The sequence below is a fragment of the Panicum virgatum genome, chromosome 1K (genome assembly GCF_016808335.1).
Source record: "Panicum virgatum strain AP13 chromosome 1K, P.virgatum_v5, whole genome shotgun sequence".
NCBI classification, from domain to species: Eukaryota; Viridiplantae; Streptophyta; class Magnoliopsida; order Poales; family Poaceae; genus Panicum; species Panicum virgatum.
The window spans coordinates 46,617,979-46,637,640 of record NC_053136.1 but is presented as its reverse complement, the minus strand read 5'-3'; the positions used below and the strand labels follow the sequence as shown (position 1 = coordinate 46,637,640).

Genomic DNA, 19,662 nt, shown 5'->3' with positions numbered 1-19,662 from the left:
CTTCACCCTGGCCCGCGCGCGTCACGCCACGGCCGACCGCCGTTGACGCTGCACAGCGGCGTCGACCGTGGCACAGCGCCGCCTGCGGCGGTCGCCGCCTGCCCGTGCCGTCACGTCGCCTCGCCGCTCGGTTTTCGCACGCCATTGACGCCCCACCAGTGCTCCCGCGCTGTGCCGTCGCGTCGCCTCGCCGCCCCCACACCATTAACGCCGCCCAGCCCCCGCCACCGCCTTGGCCGCCTATAAAAGAGGCCGCCGAGCCCCCGAGCACCACACCGCCACCTCGAACCGCGCCGCCACCCCACGCCCCCTCTCCGCAACCCTGCACCGCCGCCGCCGCTCACTCACCCCCGCCGCTGCTGGCCTCCGTGGCCGGACCGCCACGCCCCACCCCGGCACAAGGTGAGGCCGGGGATCGACCCCGCAGGGCCCCCACCTCCTTTCCCCTCTACCCCGGGCCGCCGGCGAGGCTCAGAGCCGCCGAATCGCCGGCGCCGAGCGCCGCCTCCACCCTCCCCTGTTCGGGACGCGAGAAGGGGGAAGAAGAAGGGCGATTTCACCCAGAACCCCCTCCCTTTCTCCTATTTCCTTAAGAACCCTTCCACCTCTTGATATTTTTGCAATTAGAACCCCCTCTTCTGCTATATTCTCAAAATAAACCCTCACCATATAAACTTAGTTATAAATAAGCCCCTGACTCTTCTAGATTAACCCAAGAAACTTCTAAAATATAAACCAAGCCCCTGCCTACTTAATCTTAATTACAATTAGGTCCCTGGACCCCTGTTTAGGCCCTAAACACTCCTTTGACCTATCATTTTATGCGTCTAACAACCTCGGATCTACCCAAAACTGTGCCACGTCTCTCTTAATATAGTTTTGACCATGCCATCAGAAGCACACCCAAAAATATCACCCCATACCCTATATTTTATGTGTTCCCGTTTCGAGCTCGACGACAAATCTTTGTTTTGATTGTGTGCTTGTTTGTGTGCGCTGTAGACCACGGAGTGACCGAAGGAGAGCCCGTCAACGAGCCGTACTGTGAGCAGGAGAACGAAGACCAGTTCCGCGACCCCGAGCCCGAAGGACAGGACCTCCCCGAAGGCTACGAAGACGGCAAGTTCAATCCCATCCTTTGATGCATGTTTCTGTCCTAGTTTTTATAAACACAACCCAATGGCCTGTTTTATAAATTGCATATGTTTTACTTGCATGAAAACACGGTTGGATAGCCATCCCTTGATTTGTGATGACCATTCCTTGACCACCTAGATTAATGTCTGATTTTGTTTGGACGTTAATCGATATTAGAATGCTTAGGACTTTACTCATAATACTATTTGATTTATAAAGAAAATGTGTGCGTGTGGGAAGGGGTAAAATGTGGATTTTCGAAAGATGAGTATGGGCGAGATGGACGGCATTTCTGTGTGATTTGCCGATTGGTGTGCTTATGCCTGTGTGGCTGGGCAAAGAAGGGAGATATCCATCTTGTCGTGTCTAAGGACCGAGTTGGTGTGTCATCTCACCTAACTCCTTTATCGTGCAAACTACTCGACCGTTGAATGGGCAACGGCGTAGCATAAATCCCACTAGTTGGTGTGATAGCCATCAGAAGAGCTGAGAGCAACGGGTGACTAAGGAAAAGGGATAAGCCCCGAGTGACTTATGCCCGGTTATACCTAAGTGAACGGTCAATGACCCCTTGGTGCATCCCGTGATGGCTAGTCAGGCTTAGCTATGGTGGGTAATGGCTATGTTGGGATCTACACCGACACGACGGTGTTCGAGTTGTGATATCCTACTTGTGGGTAAAGTTGCACACCTCTGCAGAGTTAAGAATCTATTCGAATAGTCTGTGCCCACGGTATTGGGCGAGTTACGGTGTGGTCACATAACTAGTGTTTCATTGGGATGGGCTGGTGTGAGTTGTTTTGGAATTGTATCCGGCAGTTGTGCCGTGTGCTACGACGGACGGGGAGTCCGGTAGCAGTTTTAAAACCTGAATTCTGTGTTACTGCAAAAACTGATTTCTAAAAGGTTTCCCGTAAAATAAACCCCTGCTTAAAATGTCGTTTTTCTGCAAATTAAACCGTAACCTTAACCTTGATTTACCTATGCATATTATTCTGTTATAACCCCCTCCGTGGGTGTGGTTGAACTTGCTGAGTACGTTTGTACTCACCCCACTCTTACTTTTTACAGAAGAAGACCCAGACTTCGTTCCAGACGACGCCGAGTAGGGTTACCGTTCTACACCCAACCTTGCCTGTGGTACCGGCCCTGTCAAGATGCCTCCACTGACGCAGTACTCTGAGCCCGTGATAGACCCTATGTGGTTCGCGGTCTGGTGTTACGTTGTAGCTTGGTTAATAATTATCATTATCTGTATCGAGTGTCCTCCAAGGTTTGTACGGTTTTGAACCATCTGATGTAATAAATGTGGCATCAGCCTCCTGGGACTGGTGCTTTGTATCACATTTAAGTCTTCTCTTATGAGGGGACGCTTCACCAACATGCAACTATCCATCTTGAGCTACACTGTTCTGTGGTGAACAGTACTCGACGCAAATCAATTTTGCTATGAATTATCAACCACGTAGCTAGCTTGGTTTCTAAGGTCCTGTTTGGATCTACCTAGCTGGTTGAACCGGCTAATTGAATAATTGCTATTTAGTTTGGGCGTCTTTGAGAGTCTTTCTAAATTTCACTTTCTAAATTATTATTTAGAGAGCCTTTTGCATAAAAATTATTTTCTATATGTTTTCACTCTCCAGCATATTTTTTAATGTTGTGTACGCTCTAAAAAACTATTTTTGTTATCTATTTTTGGCTAGAGAGAAATATGGAATTGAGGACGGCTATGTTTAAATAACCACTTAGAGAAATGGACCCTACCTTGCTTCGCCGGTCGCGTCACCCTAGCCCTCGTCGGCGGCTGCGTGCCCGGAGGCCGCGCCTACCTGGCCGGATTTGGCCGCCCGCCACTGGATCTGGCCGTGGTCACCCGGCCGCCGCTCCCACCTGGCCGGATTTGGCCGCCCGCCGCCGGATCGTCGTTGCATCCATTCTCCGCTCCGTCCGTTCCCCAGCTAGCAAGGCTGACAAAAACAAGAATTGTTTTGTTTAATTTCACAATGGTTACTAGAGCTGTGCACTCGGGGTTCCACGTCTGGGCCGAGCCTCGACCGAGAGCGTGCAGGATCGATGGAGGGCTGCGGCGGCGTCAGGCAATATCGGCGACGTCGCGTGAAGGCAGAAGAGGAATAGTCCGATGCAAATTGATGACGTGAACTCAATTTTGACTATAGTATTACAGTTTAGCTAGTCTCTTGGACTACTCCATAGAATTAGGGAGTTCTATATTTTTATAAAGGGGTACAATCTTCACATTTAGCTAATAAAATACAAGAGCTCTTGAGATGCTCTTAGAGTTGCTCTTAGGAGAGGTTTAGCTGCACATTAGCTGGTTCCGTTTGGATCAACTATAGCTAAAATTAACTATCAACCAATTAGTTGGCGGATCAAATAGGTCCTAAGAGTGGTGATATTATTTGACCGATTTTCATGTGCGCGAATCCGGATAGAAATCATTTGTATATCATTAGCACCTAATATAAAACGATTCACCCATCAGGAAGGGCATTGATCATATATTTGTATATATAGTATGTAGTATATATCAAATTTAATGCTGATTGATTATTGCTCGATCTACCTCTACTTTCCTTCTCAGACCCCCTTTTCCTCCATAAATCCCACGGGATCTCTTGCGATATGCAAAGTACCTGACGCACACCGGCCACCATGAGGTCATCGTCCATGGTTCAGCTCATAGCCATTGTACTCCTCGCCGTGGCCATCGCTCGTGGGCTCGCCGTCAGTGGCTCGTCTGTCATCAACGCGACGTGTGCGCAGCTCCAACCCCTGTGGCCCTACAACTACTGCGTGGGCGCGCTCTCCGGCGACCCGGCAGCCACCGCTGCCACGGACGTCCGCGGGGTGGCGGCGGCCGCCGTCAACATTACCACGACCAAGGCCGCGTCCACGCTGCGCGTCATCTCCTACCTTGTCGGCGAGCTGAGCACCTGCCGCGAGTACTACGGTAATATGCTGCAGTCATTGGCGGACGTCCGTGTCGATTTGGACGCTGGCCGATTCAGTGATGCCTCGTTCGAGATATCGGCCAATGCCTCCGCGCGGCCGATGGACTGCGATATATTTCTGTTTGAGGGGAACGCCCATAAGGATCCGATTGCACAGGAGAACACGGAGAACAGCCTTCTGGCCGGCCTAGCAAGCGACATCCTTCGTCTGCTGGAGAGTAAGCCTTCAAATTAACATGGGTCACAACTCGCAAGTGATGACCATGGATTCATAGGTCGCAACTCGCAAGGGTCATGAATTTATGATGTTTTTTTTTTGCATGGTTTTAAATCGTCTAAGGCATTTAGCAGTAGAACTGTCGTTATGGCATTAGAACCTTGATTTTTTATAAGTTGCTTGAAATTTATTGGAGAGAAAAAAGGTTCTTTAATAATTGAATAAAAGTTTTCATGCCGCAGCGCTGCTGGTGTTAGGGAATCAGGTCATGGTGCTTGGAATGTACTGAAGTCTGAAGATAAAAAGATGGTTCATGAACGAACTGGATAACTGAAACCTTATTCTTGTTGGGCCGTCAATATTTTTTTAGGCTGGTCAGATCGTTGTTTTCTCTTCTCGCGAGCGAGCGATCCATAGGCTCTTTCTGGGCCGCTGCAGAGCGCTCTCTCCATCTCAGAAGGGCCTGATCCGCTGACGCCGTCTCGTCATCTTCCTGGCCGAATTTCCCGTCGCCGGTGTGCCGCGTCGTCTGCCCTCTGCGGATCCGCCAATCCTATATATCTTTCGGATAATTTTTTCTTCCCCACCTTCTACTGTTTGAGATTCGTGTAATAATCTACATTCATTGGATCTACCCAGTCCAACCATAATCCTCCTGTTCCCCCTTCCCTCCCGTGCACCCACCGCCACAGGGGACCGCGCTGCCGCCGCCTCCGCCTCCTGCATGCCGCTACCTGCACCCGCCGTCGCGGCCTGCAGCCGTCGCCGCCGCTCCTGCGCGCCGCCGCTCCTGCGCGCCGCCTGCTCCACGCGCCGCTGCCCTGCCCCGCCACCGGCCACCGCCGCCGCCGCTCTTGCGTGCCGCCTGCTCCACGCGCCGCTGCCCTGCCCCGCCGCGGGCCACCGCCGCCGCCTGCAGCCGTCGCCGCCGCTCCTGTGCACCGCTGCTCCACGCCGCTGCCCTGCCCCGCCGCCGGAGAAGAAAGTGGTAATGTTGAGTTTCAACATTTCCAAAATATTGTTTCAACATTTTCAAAATACTAGTTCAACATTAATTGGGTCTTAATGAGCTTTATAAATGATTTGCTTAATCATCTTCCATAAGATATAGGAGCCCCCCTCGGATCGCCGGATCCGTACAAGCTTGGTATGCAAAACGCAAAACACACACCCTTGTCTATCTCTCTAATGACTTAACTGCTAAGTTATGGGCGACTGATTATGACATACATTCAAGTAGAGAAATCTTTGGTATTTCTTAATTCTAATCTCTGTTTTTTAACGAGAAATTTCTTAATGCTAATCTGGCGCGTGAATATTAAATTGAGCAAAGCCACAGTTTGCACTTGCAAATTCGCAATGTTGAGTGATCTCAACTGAGTTGTGCTGTTTCAATGCCGCGTTAGGTTATAATGGTTAATCATTACTCCATGTTTATATATTGGCACCTTCTCTCAATCTGTGCTGCAATTCTGGCCCATTCTAATTGGAACTTTCATTGCATCCGGGTACTACTTGTTTGTCTGTGCAATCCTGACTCTTGATTTAGGTATAAATTGAAAATGGCCATATTCTGCGTAGTTTGTTATGTTCAAATGGTTAATTGGTAGTCTTCCATCTGTAAATTTGTTCAGATTTGGTTAGCCACTGTCCGCCTCCGGCCATCCCTCTCCTTTGCCAACCTTTTATTGACAATAATTTGCTGGTGATGGCCAACTAAATCCACATGAGAGCAAGTGTCAAGTGGTGATGGCAGCGATACGATATTTTTTTTCTCTCGACATCATACATATCTGCAAGGATTCCGCTTTATCTCATTCAATTTTGTTTTGTTTTTTGAAGGGAAACAGGAGGGGCGCGCCCCTACTGTGCTATATATTAAAAAGAAAAGGCAGTATTACATAGGGGTGGTAATGGACTATGGCTCTAGTGACTTCTTCACAGCCCAGCAAGGCCCTTAAATTATTTAATTCAAAATTGTATAAGATTAGAGCCTGGCCCTTAAATTTTCTATTTCAAAATCTTGGGTCCTTTACCACCCCACCAAGACTACAACAAAAGAAAGAAGAAGAAGAGGAAAAAAAAAGGGAGTAAGAGAGCTAACAGTAGGTGATTGAGTCAGAAAAACTATCTCCAATATCTTATCTAGAACAATGATGTAGAAACTCACTACTAATTCTCAAATAAGTTTAAGTTCGTGGAGGGTGTGACATACTGCAACACCAGGGGATACTAAAATTTCAGTGTTGAAAATGCTAATGGAGTGGACTAGCACGGTCCAGGGTAAAAGCCACCTGCCAAAGTGTTGTCTATGCAAGTGTTTTTTATCAGTTTCAGAAGCTATGTCCAAAGTTAGCTAGCTCGTGCATGTACTATGGATATGCTTTGCATAAATGCCAAAAACACTAACCTGCATTCACTCAGGATATATGATAATATATATGTTTGTTGAGTTGTCTCTAGGGATAACCTGTCCAAACTTGGTTATTAGTGCTCATTGTCTTGCAATTGACTGGCAGTGTGTGTGAGGTGTGACTTATTTTCCACTTCCCAATGTTTGCATTTCTCATGTGTGCAATCATCTTGGCGAATAGGTTAAAAGGCTTTGCCTTGGAGTATCCAATATGGATGCAAGCGGGGCGGGTGGCGGCTGCCCGCCCCACGTCCGCATGCGCCGCAAACTCTCACGCGGGCAGCTGCGGCGGCCCGCATAGCACCGCAAGTTTTTGCGGGCTTTGCGGCAGCCCGCTTAGGCCGCGTCACCTCGAGAACACTGTCCGCACTAGCAAAGCTAGCAGAGCTGACCGTCCGCACTAGCAAGCTAGCAGAGCTGACGTTTCCAGATTTTGCAACTAATGTGTAACAAGTCTATAACAACTATATGTTCCAGATTTTGCAACACCATAAATCGAAATCCAAATATGTGTTACAACTATACTTCAGCATCCGATGATGACATCGGCGAGTGCTCGAAAAGACTAAAATGGATTACATTACAGAACCACACTAATCTATTAGCACTGTACTTGGAATCCCTTTTTCTCCTCATTTTTTCTTCTACGTGGCTTAGCAATCCTGCTGCTGACCTTTCGTTTTTTCCCTGTTGTCTAGATTCCTCCCTGTTCTTGACGATGGGGTTCAGGGACCTGGGAAGGGATGGGTGCTGCAACGAAGGTAGGAGTAGTAGGGCCAGGGGAAGCAGCAAGGAGGCCTGGAACCATTCTTTGCCATGGCACACGAGCGGACGGAGACACCATGGATACGCCTCCTACACAGATACCAATAGATCTTGCGCGCGCTGAGCCGCTGAGGAAGAAGAAAATGGAACAGAACAAATCAAGAATCGTCATGCTCCCTGAGAGTGCCCGCACCATCTCCCGAAGAAAAAATGACCGAGGCGAGGGAGTAAGTATTCCTTACCAACAAATCGAGACGGATTCGGTGCTCGAGTCGCCGCTGGAGTGGACGCTCCGCTGGGTTGGTGGGGGTGGTGCCGGCGTCGGCGGAGATGGAGCGGAGACGAAGACGAAGTGGTGCCGGCGGCTTCGGAGGCGGAGCGGAGTGGCGAGCCGCCGGCCGGCGGAGTGGATCGAGGGGAGATTTTTTTTAGGGTAGGATCGAGGGGAGATGCCGGATGCGAGCCTTTGGTTTTGCGAGCTACGCGGCGCCGCTGGGCATCGCGGCCAGGCCGCGAAGCGCCGCTTCAGCTCTGCGGGCCCATTGGCGGCGTTACGCGGGTATGCGGCGCGGGTCAGCCCAGCGGGCTTGCGGCAGAACCCGCCCCGCTTGCATCCCTAGTATCCAACATCATGTTTCTAACGTAAGTAATCGAAAGTGGTTCAGAAAATGGTCAGAGCTGAACTCATTATCTTTAAAGAAGAACAGCCTCAGTTGCTATCTGTCAGCCGGTACTGAGGACCATCCATCCCAATCCACTTTGCTTTTAGCATCTTTCTACTCACCCAACATAAGCATGTAACGAACCCACCACGGCCCTCCGAAGCAATTCCCTCCCTTCTTTTTACCTGCCAAAGTTTTCTCCCTTCGGTGCTTCCTTTTGGTAATTTTCCTTTTTTTTTCTTCATTCGGCTTCTTTTGGTGGAGTCACGCTCATCAAAGAATTGAATTCAGCTTCCAATTGGTACCATTTTACATTCAGTTGGCTGTTTTCCATTAGTTTTCTTTTAGGATCCTAGAGAGTATTTGTAGGGTGGGCTCACTATAATAGAGAGGACGATGATGCCAATCCCTGTTTTCTGGCTTGCTTTGTGTAAGCCCTGAAACCAATGGGCTTTGCTTGCTGCTTTCCTCCTCTGCCTTATATTTCCTGCTTTATTCCACCGCCGCTATCCTTTCGCTCTTCTTCATCTCTTTATGTTTCTTGGCTGTCATCTAGCATTGATGATGGATCAGATGGTGAGTTGGTGACTCAGATGCAGCCTCTGCTTCCGCCCTAAGATAAACAGTCATGGATCAATTATAAGTCTTACCTCACTGTATATGCTACCATGAAGAAGTTTCCAGCTGCTGGATGAACTTAATTAGCACCAAAATCTCTGAAGTTTGAACGTGATTACTTTCTTTGAGTTTTATTATGAAGAAACAGACAAATAAATAATATGGGGAGTGCAAGGAAAAATAGGGACAATACAAGCAGTTTAATTCATAGCATTAAGTGATACAAGTAGTTGTGAACCAACTTATCAATGAACAAATTTATCATAGATTGTGAAATTGTACTCTAAGCATACATGTGCATTGGTGCACCTGTGCCATGATTCTTTTGAAGCACATGGCATACTTGTACCGTGTGACCAAACAACTTTAATCGTGATGGTATAATACAACATTATTCATTGTCATCATACGACCTTTCTCCCATGCTTACCCTGTGAACTCTAGTGAAGTCCTTTGTACCTTATGATCGAGCAAAGAATCCTGTAAACATATTTGTCCAGTCAAAACTTGTAGCCTTGCACAGTAGTTGTGCTCTAGCTACTGTTCTCGGCATGCATGGGGCATGGTTACTTCGGACCTGTACGTTAAGCCATGTGCATGCCTGCATCAAACTAATAGCCATCAGATGTGTTAGGTCAGGCTCGTGGTGTCTAGATTATGCACGAAGAAAATGATGAGTTCCTTCTTTCTCGTCGCGCGCGGTATGCTGATTGGATTAGGTTTGCATCTTGGCCTATTCATCAGTAAGATAGCTTCGTTTCAAAACGATTGTGTAGCTGGCACCATCTGGAGCCCATTTTATAGGTGGACTACTATTTCGTGAACCAGCATGAGTGGGCAACTCTTATGGGTAGCCCACATGCACCAAATAAAACAAGAGAGAAAGGGAAACCTTTTTTTGTGGAAAACTGAATAGGATGACCAAATTACCGGGTTTGTCAACATGTTTGTGAAAAAAAAATTTGATTTTACTTCTTTAGCATGCAAATGTAAAATGAGCACCGCTTTAGTGAAGAATTTGTGCTTTAGTAAATTCATAGGAAAAATATTTATGTTTTCACATGTGTCGGTGTGTGGTAACTGGTAAGATGCTACTTATCATTTCAAATCTAGTTAGGTCGGCATCTTATCTTATTTATTTAAACCCAGGTAATACACAACAACAACATAGCTTTTAAACCCTGGTAAAAAGCAGTAAAATTTGTTGTACACCTGGTGAAAAAGGAATCTGAAGAAACAATTTTTTTTTCGTTCGAAAGATGAATCTGAAGCAACAGTAAACAATTATAAGCATTGCCCATTTCATGTGATTGCCATCAAGTGGGGTGTGGCCGGACTGAAGAGGTTGGCCTGCCTTCATGTGGTTCGCAAAGTCCAAATCAATTCCTGTCTACAACGGCGACCCTTTTCCCCCACCTTTCTTCCTCTCCAGTAGCAGCTGGTGGGTGAATGGGAATCGGCCGTTGAGTGAGTGCTGGGACTGCTGGGCTCGGCTGGCCTCGATCCTGGCTCCCATTAGGACGGCATCAAAAGACAGTGCAATGGTGTTGTGGACTAGATGGGCAATGCACAGGGCGTCCCAGGACCGGCCCTTTGGAAGGGCATGCCCGGGCACACGTTAGTTGACAATAATATCGGGCCATCGTGATTTAGGTATCTGACCCGGCGCTCCTCACCAGAACGGAGTAATGGTCGCCGCTGCTGCTGCGGGCAGTAGAAACTAACAAATCTGAGGTCAGGCCCAGAGGCCATGCATGCGCGGCGCCATGGGGAAAGACTTCCAGTTTGTGATCTCGAGCTGCTGCGTGGGGAAGGAACAATGCACATGCCGCTGCAAATCACCTGCCGATCTTGAACCCTGATCGCTTACTGCTTTCACCTCTAGGGTTTGTTGCTTGCTTTGCGTAGGAGTAGCTGCTGAAGATTTTTTTTTTTGGGGGGGGGGGGGGGCAGCTAAAATTTCAGGATCAATCTTTCGACTGAAGAATAAAGTGATCGATACGTTGTTAGATGCATAACAGGATCCATACAAGCTTGCAAATGCATCGATCGGAGGATTTTTGGTTTAGCAGTGGGCACCAGATCATCATGGCCTTGGATCCCCGCAGGAGGGTAGCTGTGACGCTCCCAGCTTTGGTTCAGTGTGCAGTCGTATGATGTTTCACGCACAGACACAGTGGCACATACACCGCACACGCTCCCATTTCTTGAAGGTCGCACACGTCCAAGAGGAGCCAGAGCACTGTGGCCTGTGTGGGATGAGTGATGACTCTGCCTGACTGGTGAGAGAGGGGAGAGGAGCTAAGGTTGGCGAGACCCGGGGTGGGGTGGTGGCTGTTCAGCGGCAGCCCAGAGAGCAGAGAGGGGGTGTGACCTTGGGGCTTGCTCACATGAGGAAGATCAGAGGCGTGTAATAATAAAAAGGCAGCGCATGTGATGGCGATTGGCGAGATTGGTGCTCCTCCAGGAAACACTCTCATCAGTCTCCGGCAGCATCAGTTACCATAATTAAAGGCTGAAACACCTAGCTGTACGCGAGAGCCTGTGGTGTTTATCCAACCAAGAAGCTGCCTGATGTGAAAGAGATTAGAGACGGAAAAAAAGGAGAGAGATGCGGATGGAAGGCAAGAAAAGTATTGAAAAGAATGGGGACAAGGATGGCAATGTGAGCAACAGCAGAGTAGGTGGCTGGCCTGGCTAAAGAACGGGAGGAGGAGGAGCATGGCGTGGAGAAGTGTGAGCTTGGGGCCAAAGGAAAGGGGGGCGCCCCCGCTCTGACAGCACCCATATGCTTCGGTTCGAGCACTGCATTTAGTGGAGAAAGACACCGGTGGTGACGGCCATGATTCGTGAGAATTGTGAAAGCGCATTAGCGACTAAGCATGCGTGAGCTTGGGCTGTACAGTTTCGCAGCCTTGCGTCAGCCCCCCTATCTACCAGTTGTTGCTTAGACTGAATCTGCAATGAAAATCAAAAGCCCCCAGTGGTACTCAACTGCTGCTGAAAGTGTCACCTAGACTGCACAGGTTCAGGTAGCTGCCTCGCACCTTGAAGCCGCTTTCTGCAATTACTTGCGTATCTTGACAGTTAGTTGTAGGAGCACATACATTTTTTCCTCCACCCATCAGTTATTGTAGATGTGAATGTATCCGATTCCTCCATTGACATTTCCCCTGTAAAATTCCCCAGGCCATGAGCACAGCAATAATGCCCGCTCGCTCCGTCGTTCGGTTGGGTGGAGTAGAGTGGTCTCTGAAAGCAAGCAGGGCTGCCTGACAGGCCCTTGGGCACCAGCCCTGCCTGCCAATTTGAAGGGGGCATGCATATCATATACAATTCGGTTGCTGTTGCCCCGTCTGCTGCTCGTCGGCATCGCACCTGCACGACGGAGGTCGCCGAGCCATTGCTCCCCCGCTTTGTTCAGATCTCTTTGGTCTCTTCTTTCCTTAAAGCATGGGGGGAAAATAAATACTCGCTCAGCTGCTGCTTGCCGAGAGCATGAGGTGGTGGGGTTGGCGTGCCATGGGAATTCGGTTCTCCACCTCCCCCTGCCTTTGCTTGCCCTCTGACCAACCTCACTCGCCATGGCATCTCTCTTTCTCCGATCTGCTTCGGCTTGCTTGGCTTCACTTGCGCCCCGTTTGGTTCAGTCCGTAAAAATTTTGAAAAGACATCTTTCTATATTTGAAGTACTAAATATTGACTAATCATAAAAATAATTACAGAACTGGTCTGTAAATCGCGAGACGAATCTAATGAGACTAATTAATCTGTCGTTAGAGGTTATTTACTGTAGCATTACTGTAGCAATTTAGCATCTAATTATAGCCTAATTAGGTTCGTTAGATTCGTCTCGGCATTTACAGATAGCAGTCGCAATGCGTTTTTTATTTCGTCTAAATTTAAGTCTTCATGCAGGTGCCGGAAAAAAAATTTGGAATTTGGAATTACGCAACCAAACACGGGCTTGGTGCCCCGTCTTTCGCTCTGGTATTCAAGGATGTCACATGAAGCTTGCCGATTCGCGCCAGGGTCCCCACCCACACACACACGCGCGGGGAGGAGAGAAGCCGTGGTAATGGCCTTTGGATCTTTCGGATGGCGACGGGGCATTCCCCACGTCGTCCTTTGCGGTGGTGAAACGGTAATGGTAGCAGCAAATGCCATTGTTACAAATCAGCAGGGCAGTCCCAATACAGACTTCACTCGTAGAGTCTTAAACTTAAAAACTCCATCACAAGAAACTATACTTCTCAATGCAAAGTATGTAATAGTAGTTTCTATACATAAAATTATTTATTGTTTTTCTTTCATCATAAAATCCATGGACTCCACGCCCCTCCACAATGTAAATCTCCCTAATTTCTTGAGTATTGAATGATGCGTAGACTTGATGTCTTATCTAGAAACCAAATTTTATTTTATTTTTCTTCTCTCTTTAATAATTAGAGTGCCACATCAGAAAAAAAACTATAAATAGAAGACTATAAATATACTTAGATTGATTGTATAGTAGAGTATGGATCGAGACTGTCCTCACGCTCGCCTGAACCGATCGGCGTCGTGAGGAGGACAGCAGCAGCATGAACAGATGCGGCACTGTGTTCGTCACGCACCTCTACTGCCTAGCTAGCTATAGCTAGCTGCATTATTCGATCCGTATTTATATGGTCGTGTGTGCGTCGGCCATGATTGCCGGATTTTTTTTTTCTTCTTCTTCTTTCTTTTTTTCGCCATTATGTAAATCTTTCGGCTCGCGTGCCATCATCCATGTTTCCGTTGAGTGGTTTGCCATCAGCAGCAGCAGCTTCTCGCAGCGGAAATATTCACAAAGCCGCCTTGTCTTGTTGAGGCTGACAACCACCTCCGGTTGAGGCATCCAACTCATTTCTGAATTCCCAACCCGGTGGCCATCTTTGATTGAGTGGGGGGAGTGCAGTGGCAATAAGCAATTCAGCAGCCTGACACAGACTGTCTTTCTATGTCTCTTTTTTTTTTCTTCCCCTCTCGCCCCCCACGGAGATGTGTATGCTACGGCCTACGGACGGAGTAGCTAGATGAGATGAGAACCTGACTGAGAAGCCTGCCGGTCGGCCGGCATCTCAAAAAGTCCTCATCAGCTTGCACGCCGCCCGGCCATCTTTTGCGCGCTCAGAGCTCCACGCCGGACACAGTGGCGACTCCATTTACAAAGGCAGGCAAGGCTGGATGGATGGATGGATTCTGGAATCCCTAGCTACGATTACAAGGCATGGAGCCACGAGCTAGCCAGACTACCGCGCGAGAAAAAAACAAGCAGCAACGTCCCCGCCGCAGCCGGATGAGGCGGAACGGGTAGCACTAGGCCGCGCCTCACGGCAGGGCAGGCACGCACATGGCCTGGCCGCTGCACGTGTCCCGGGCCGTCTGATCCTGTGATTGGGAGAGAAGGAAGCTGTTGGCCGATCTAGCCTGGATTAACAACAGCCCAAATGAGGGAGGAGGTAGAAAAAAAACTTGACCTGCGGGGGTAAAACCGTCCCCACGGCATTGTTTTGAGAGGTAGAATGACCTTCTCACAGCAGGCCAAGAAAATCCCCGAACCCTGCCTCACCCGTACACGGGGCCCGTCGTCTTGTGAGTTAGGCCGGGCTCCACAGTGCTTTGGACATGAGGCAGACGAGGAGATTTTTTTAACCTCAACCTAAAATTCGCTCCCATGAGGAGTCGAACCCAGGACCTGAGGAGTGCCGCTGGGTTCCGCTAACCAAGTCAGCTAGAGGTCCTTTGACAACGAGGGAGGAGGTAGACCGGCAGCTGCGGGGGGCAACGCTTGTTTACTGGTCGTTGCTGCGTGCGGCGTCGGTGAAGCAGAGGAGGAGCAGGGTTCAAAATTTCGGTGAAATTTCGGTATTTTTTTTGTTTTCGGTAGTTACCGGGAAGTGAAATTTCGGTAAATTTCGATAAATTTCGTTTCAAAATTCAAAAATTCAAAAAAATTTGTAAAAAAATATGTAAAAAATATGATAAAAAACTAGGTGTTTTTCTAAGCAAATAGGACTAGAACACACTCAAATCTAAGATCATTTGCTAGGCTAAAATTAACATTTGAAATCATAATTTGAATGACTCGTCATTTCATGTGCAAAAATTTGTTTTCCCCCTCGACTTCAACTAGACTTTGGTTTATCATGATATTGGTGAGGTACCTATTCAATTTCATATGCATACCTACAACTAGGATGATGATCCATCGCCGGCCCGGGTGGACTATACTCTCATCAGTAGACTAGTAGATCTGGTTTCCTCGTGCTGTCCAATTAGGCTCGTCGTCAATCTTGCTTCGCTTTTGCCTTTTGCATCTGCTTTTATATTATCATCTAGCAGCTCTTTTCTTTTGTATGTAGCGGTGAGATCGAATGAGATGGCAGCTAAAGCCCTCTGTCTGCTGTAGTCTATTATTCTTAACCAGGCCCTCGATCTGGCTCTTCTTCTAGCTTTGTAGCCGGTAACTGTGGAGACTTGGGAGTTTTTTTTTTGAAGTTGTGGCCATTGCTGATACGTGTTAAATTCCATTGGCAACTGCAGATTAAGTCAGTTGTGGCCTTTGATCTGCCCCCACTTCGTGGAAGAAAGCTTTGCATTGCAATAGTAGGTCGGTGACTGTAACCTTATTCCAGTGAATTTCCTCCGATGCCATTCCAGTCCCGAGGATAAGAAGAGAAGGTCAAATTCTTGCATCCACAGCATGCATGTGACCAAAATCTTAGGCCACAAGAGAATTGTCACCATCTATAGAGCAGGGAAAAACTTTCCGTTGGAAAACTGCCAGAAAACACACCTTTCAGAATGCTTTAACAATTCTCTATACAAATTGAATCAAACAAAAAATTCAAACACTGTCACATGAATTGATAACCAATTCAAATTATGTTTGTCCTGGATTTAAAACAACTTTCAATTGGATCAACTAATGTCCCTAAAAATTTATAGGAATATCCGCCATAACAAGAATAATAAAAGTCCAGTTGAGGCCTAAGAGAGAAAATGAAAGTTGTCACATGAAATGACAAGACTTTTAATTGGTAGTTTTTGAAATAATTAAATAACTTTCAAACCATTGCTCAAATGAAAAAGTTCCTGAAACAAAAGTTGTAGATCTCGAAAAACTGAACAAAGTTGGTATTCAAAAGTTTTTCATTTGACCTCGGGAACAGTACGAAAATCACAACGGACATTATTTTCCGGTCGAAATCACCGAAATTTCGGTCGAAATCACCGAAATTTCGGTCGGAATTCACCGAAATTTTGTTTTTTGAATTTGAATTCTCTTTCCGTTCGGAATTAGCGAAATTCGGCGAAATTTCGGCCGAAATTTCGTTTCCGGTAAATGGCGGGATTCGGAAAAAAACGAAAAGGTAAACCCTGAGGAGGAGGCGTGGCGTGACCTGCTGTATTCCTGGCAGAGATCGATCGAGATCGGCCGAGTCGGGGAGATCATTCATCAGGCCGGCCGCCACTAGGATGCATGCATGATTCATCATGCCATTGCAATCCGCTGCCGTTTTGTCATGTGTGAGCGTGACAACGGAAGCACCCCGGCAGAAGCAGCACGAAGCATACGGTGGCACCAGGCGCCAGTCTCTAGCAATGTGATTCTTAAGCGCCCGTTCAAAGCCACAATAATGCACGGCTTCTTGTTTTTTTTCTCTTCACTATTCCTTTTTCCCTGGGTCAATTCTCAAATGTGTACCGGTGGCACTCGCTTTACGTGCCGGGAAATGGATAAGTACATGATTAAGTTGCTTGTTTAAAAAAAAGTACTACTACTACTATACATGCATGATAGAAATTTTCTTGAATTTTCCTTTCGGAAAATTGATGAGGGAAAATGACACCGGTGCTACTCTCACCCACAAACCCGGCTGTAGTTAGGCGTTAAGAGGGACCCGAAATCTCTATACAAATATCGCGCACGCACGCATCATTGCGTTGCATCGTACGGCATCCTCTTCCAGGCCGGATCTAGAGAATGAAACCCGGCTGCACAAAAATGCCGGCCACCTAATACCATTCATCACTCGGACAGGCCGTGGTTTCAAGTTTGAACCCGACAAACAAATAACACAATTCCAAGCCTACACCATCACCATTATTCATACACACAGAGACACATGCTGCATCATCCGTTGTTTTCGCAGCGATTGACCCGATAATTTTGGCCGGATTATTATTCCCAAACGGCTCTGTCGAGGGGCCGGGAGGGTGCGAGGTCCACACTACGTACCGCGCCAATTTACAAAATGTTAGGTTACCTCGCCTCACGTCATCGGCTCGGAGAGGAAGCGGAAGAAGTTGCAGCCATTTTCTCCATTGCAGCATGGAGGTAGCTGGTGTCATGTATCGGCAGCAGGTACGTAGCATCCGTCCCGACGTCAAAGCAGCCGAGTTGAAGGATCGGAGTGGATTGCCAATCGTCAGACAAGAGGTGATGCGCTTGCGAGTCCTGCCATGGTTTTCAGTTAGTTTTTTTTTTCAATTTCTGTTGTGGCGCCGATTATTGCCGGCATCTCTCGTGAAAGCGTCACCGGCCTCTCCATTCTTTTCCCACAAGGCCAAAAAAAATAAGAAGAAATAAAACCCGATCCTCTGCTTGGTCGTCGTCATGTGTGCCGGCCCCGGCTGACAAGACCGGTAACTAGGAGAGGTTAACCGCCGCCTACTTTTTTCGCGCCATGGATAAGCATCCAGGATTTGGTCATGTATCCACGCCGACGCCGGTATCCATCTGTCCGTGGAACGCTCTCACGACTCTAGAAATTTCGGTGAGAAAAAACAAAGGGGAAGAAATCTAGGCTGCAGAGTGAACGGCGGAGTTGAAAGTCTAGCTGAACCAGGCGCCGTCGAGATCGATCGGGATCGCAAGCAACAAGCTGCTAGCATGTATGCACACCTGACCAGGACGACGGGTGTGGCTCACGCCTCCGACCCCTCCTCGCTCGTTTGCTGCCAGATCGAGCTCGTGTCCGGACAAGCAGGCGGCCTAAACTTGGCGGCACATCACATGCGTCGCATCGCGTCACTTGCCTGGCGTGCCGCCGGTGGACGAACGGACGGCTCTGGTTTCTCCGCTGCGCGTCACACGCACGATGGACGAGCACGCGACGTTTGTGCGCAAAGGCATACGGAGCACGGCAAAAAGGAGGAGAAAGGGAAGGATGCACGAACTCCAAAGATTCGGCCAGTCCACTCGCGACGGAAAAGGAGACGGTTCCTCCGATTCGGCCACCACCCGTTTCCTCCGCCGCCGCCTTTTCTCCCGTGTAAAGTCGCTTCGAAACGCAGGAGAAAGGAGAGCGAGGTCGCCTCGCCCGGCATGCCGTATCCGATGCGGTGGAGTCGGCAGGAAAGCGAGCTAGCTTGCCGTCGAGAGAGCAAAGAACACCGTACAGCAGGGATCAATTAGGAGCAGTTCGCACGCAAGGAGGAGGATACGATGACGGGCGGTGCAAGTACAGTTTCAGAAAATACTAGTCTGAAGAAGCGCAGGCACATGCTTCCGTTTTTTCTTCTCTTCAGATTCAGAAAAAAAGAGGAAGAAATCATGCGTGTGCATCGTCGTTTTTATACATGTTGGCGACAGGGAAGGATAGCCACGACGACGACTGCGGAGCCGTGAGCGACGGGCGAGGCTTGGACTGTTCCGAATACAGCCCCGGGCGACGTGTCCGTGCCGGAGACCGTATGCTGGCAGCAAGCAGGGTATGCGTGTGGCATGGCGATGAACTGATGACGCTGATGATGATAGGACTACTGGATCATGGGCGCATGCGTGCCAGAAGTAAACAGCAAGACTTGCTGCGCGGACGATCGGAACAGGGCTAGCACTGTTGGTTTCTGGATCAAATCGACACCACCGGCCGGTTGTTGGCGGAGTATGTAGCAGGTCAGGTCATCCGCATGGCCGCCTCCGGGCAGGCATCTCCATGTGTGCGTGCCTGTGCAGAGCCCTGCTGGGCATGGTCCAAGGCGTATGGGGGAGAAACGAGAAGGCAACGGGGCAGGCCACCGTATTCGTACAGGCATTCTGAGGCGACGACAGGTAGGCCGTTTCGCTGGTCCAGCAGAGCGGCTTCAGGATGCCAGGACGGGGGAGCTCCTTGTCGCACCTGGCGGTGTGGCCACCGGACGCCATGGCCGCGAACGAGCCGGAACACAACACACAGCTCGCGCAGGCCATCATGCCTGCTTGTCCGGACGGGCATGGCTCGGCCGGCCGGCACATGCGTCGCCCCGTCCACCGATTGCGATCCGGACGGGAGTAATTTACACGACGCGCGCTCAAGTCAAGTGTCCCCGTGCTCCGTGTTCGCTGGTTCATCGGGCACCGTCGCTGTCTCATACTTTTCAGCCTGCTGATAAACATCTATCGTTGTTGAGTACGCCAAACAGAAACTGATCGACTAGTAGTTACGGAGTAGCTAATTCCTGCAGTCTATAGATCATCGATGAAACTGAAACGTTCATACGACGGGGGGCGGCGCGCATGCCATGACAGCAACAACAACAACCACCAGCGCCAGTCCACCACGACGAGAACTGGCACGCATCCGCAACCGCAAGCGATCACGTCCAACGACGAGCCAGGCCAGAGCGCGGGACCCAAGCGTTTGAAACGGGGCCGGAGGAGGAGGAGGATCACTGATCACATGCCACGCCCTCGCCCACGCACCCGGAACGACATGCTTGTGATGCCATCAAAGGGAGCGCAGCGCGCGGCATGGCAATGGCATCCGCTCGCTCCGACTCCGATCCGCGCCCCGGCAGGCCGGCACCACCTCCGATCCGAATCCCCCATCCCCCACCGCGTGCGCGCCTGCCCTTTCCTTTGCCCGCACT

General features: G+C 49.1%; 1 protein-coding gene and 1 long non-coding RNA gene across 2 annotated transcripts; one reads left to right on the top strand and one right to left on the bottom strand.

The window, feature by feature from the left end:
- Positions 1-3,810: 3,810 nt before the first annotated feature.
- On the top strand, positions 3,811-4,344 carry LOC120655928. The gene has a single exon (XM_039933916.1). It carries the CDS (start codon positions 3,811-3,813, stop codon positions 4,342-4,344), a length of 534 nt encoding a protein of 177 aa, XP_039789850.1.
- Positions 4,345-7,170: 2,826 nt separating this feature from the next.
- On the bottom strand, positions 7,171-8,104 carry LOC120657541. The gene is made up of 2 exons (XR_005668233.1): positions 7,747-8,104; positions 7,171-7,632 (listed from the first exon to the last, which is right to left on the bottom strand). It is a non-coding gene; the product is annotated as an uncharacterized LOC120657541 (long non-coding RNA).
- Positions 8,105-19,662: the final 11,558 nt, after the last annotated feature.

Coding starts and splice junctions, on each gene's coding strand:
- LOC120655928 (XM_039933916.1), top strand. CDS start 3,811: ATGAGGTCATCGTCCATGGTTCAGCTCATAGCCATTGTACTCCTCGCC.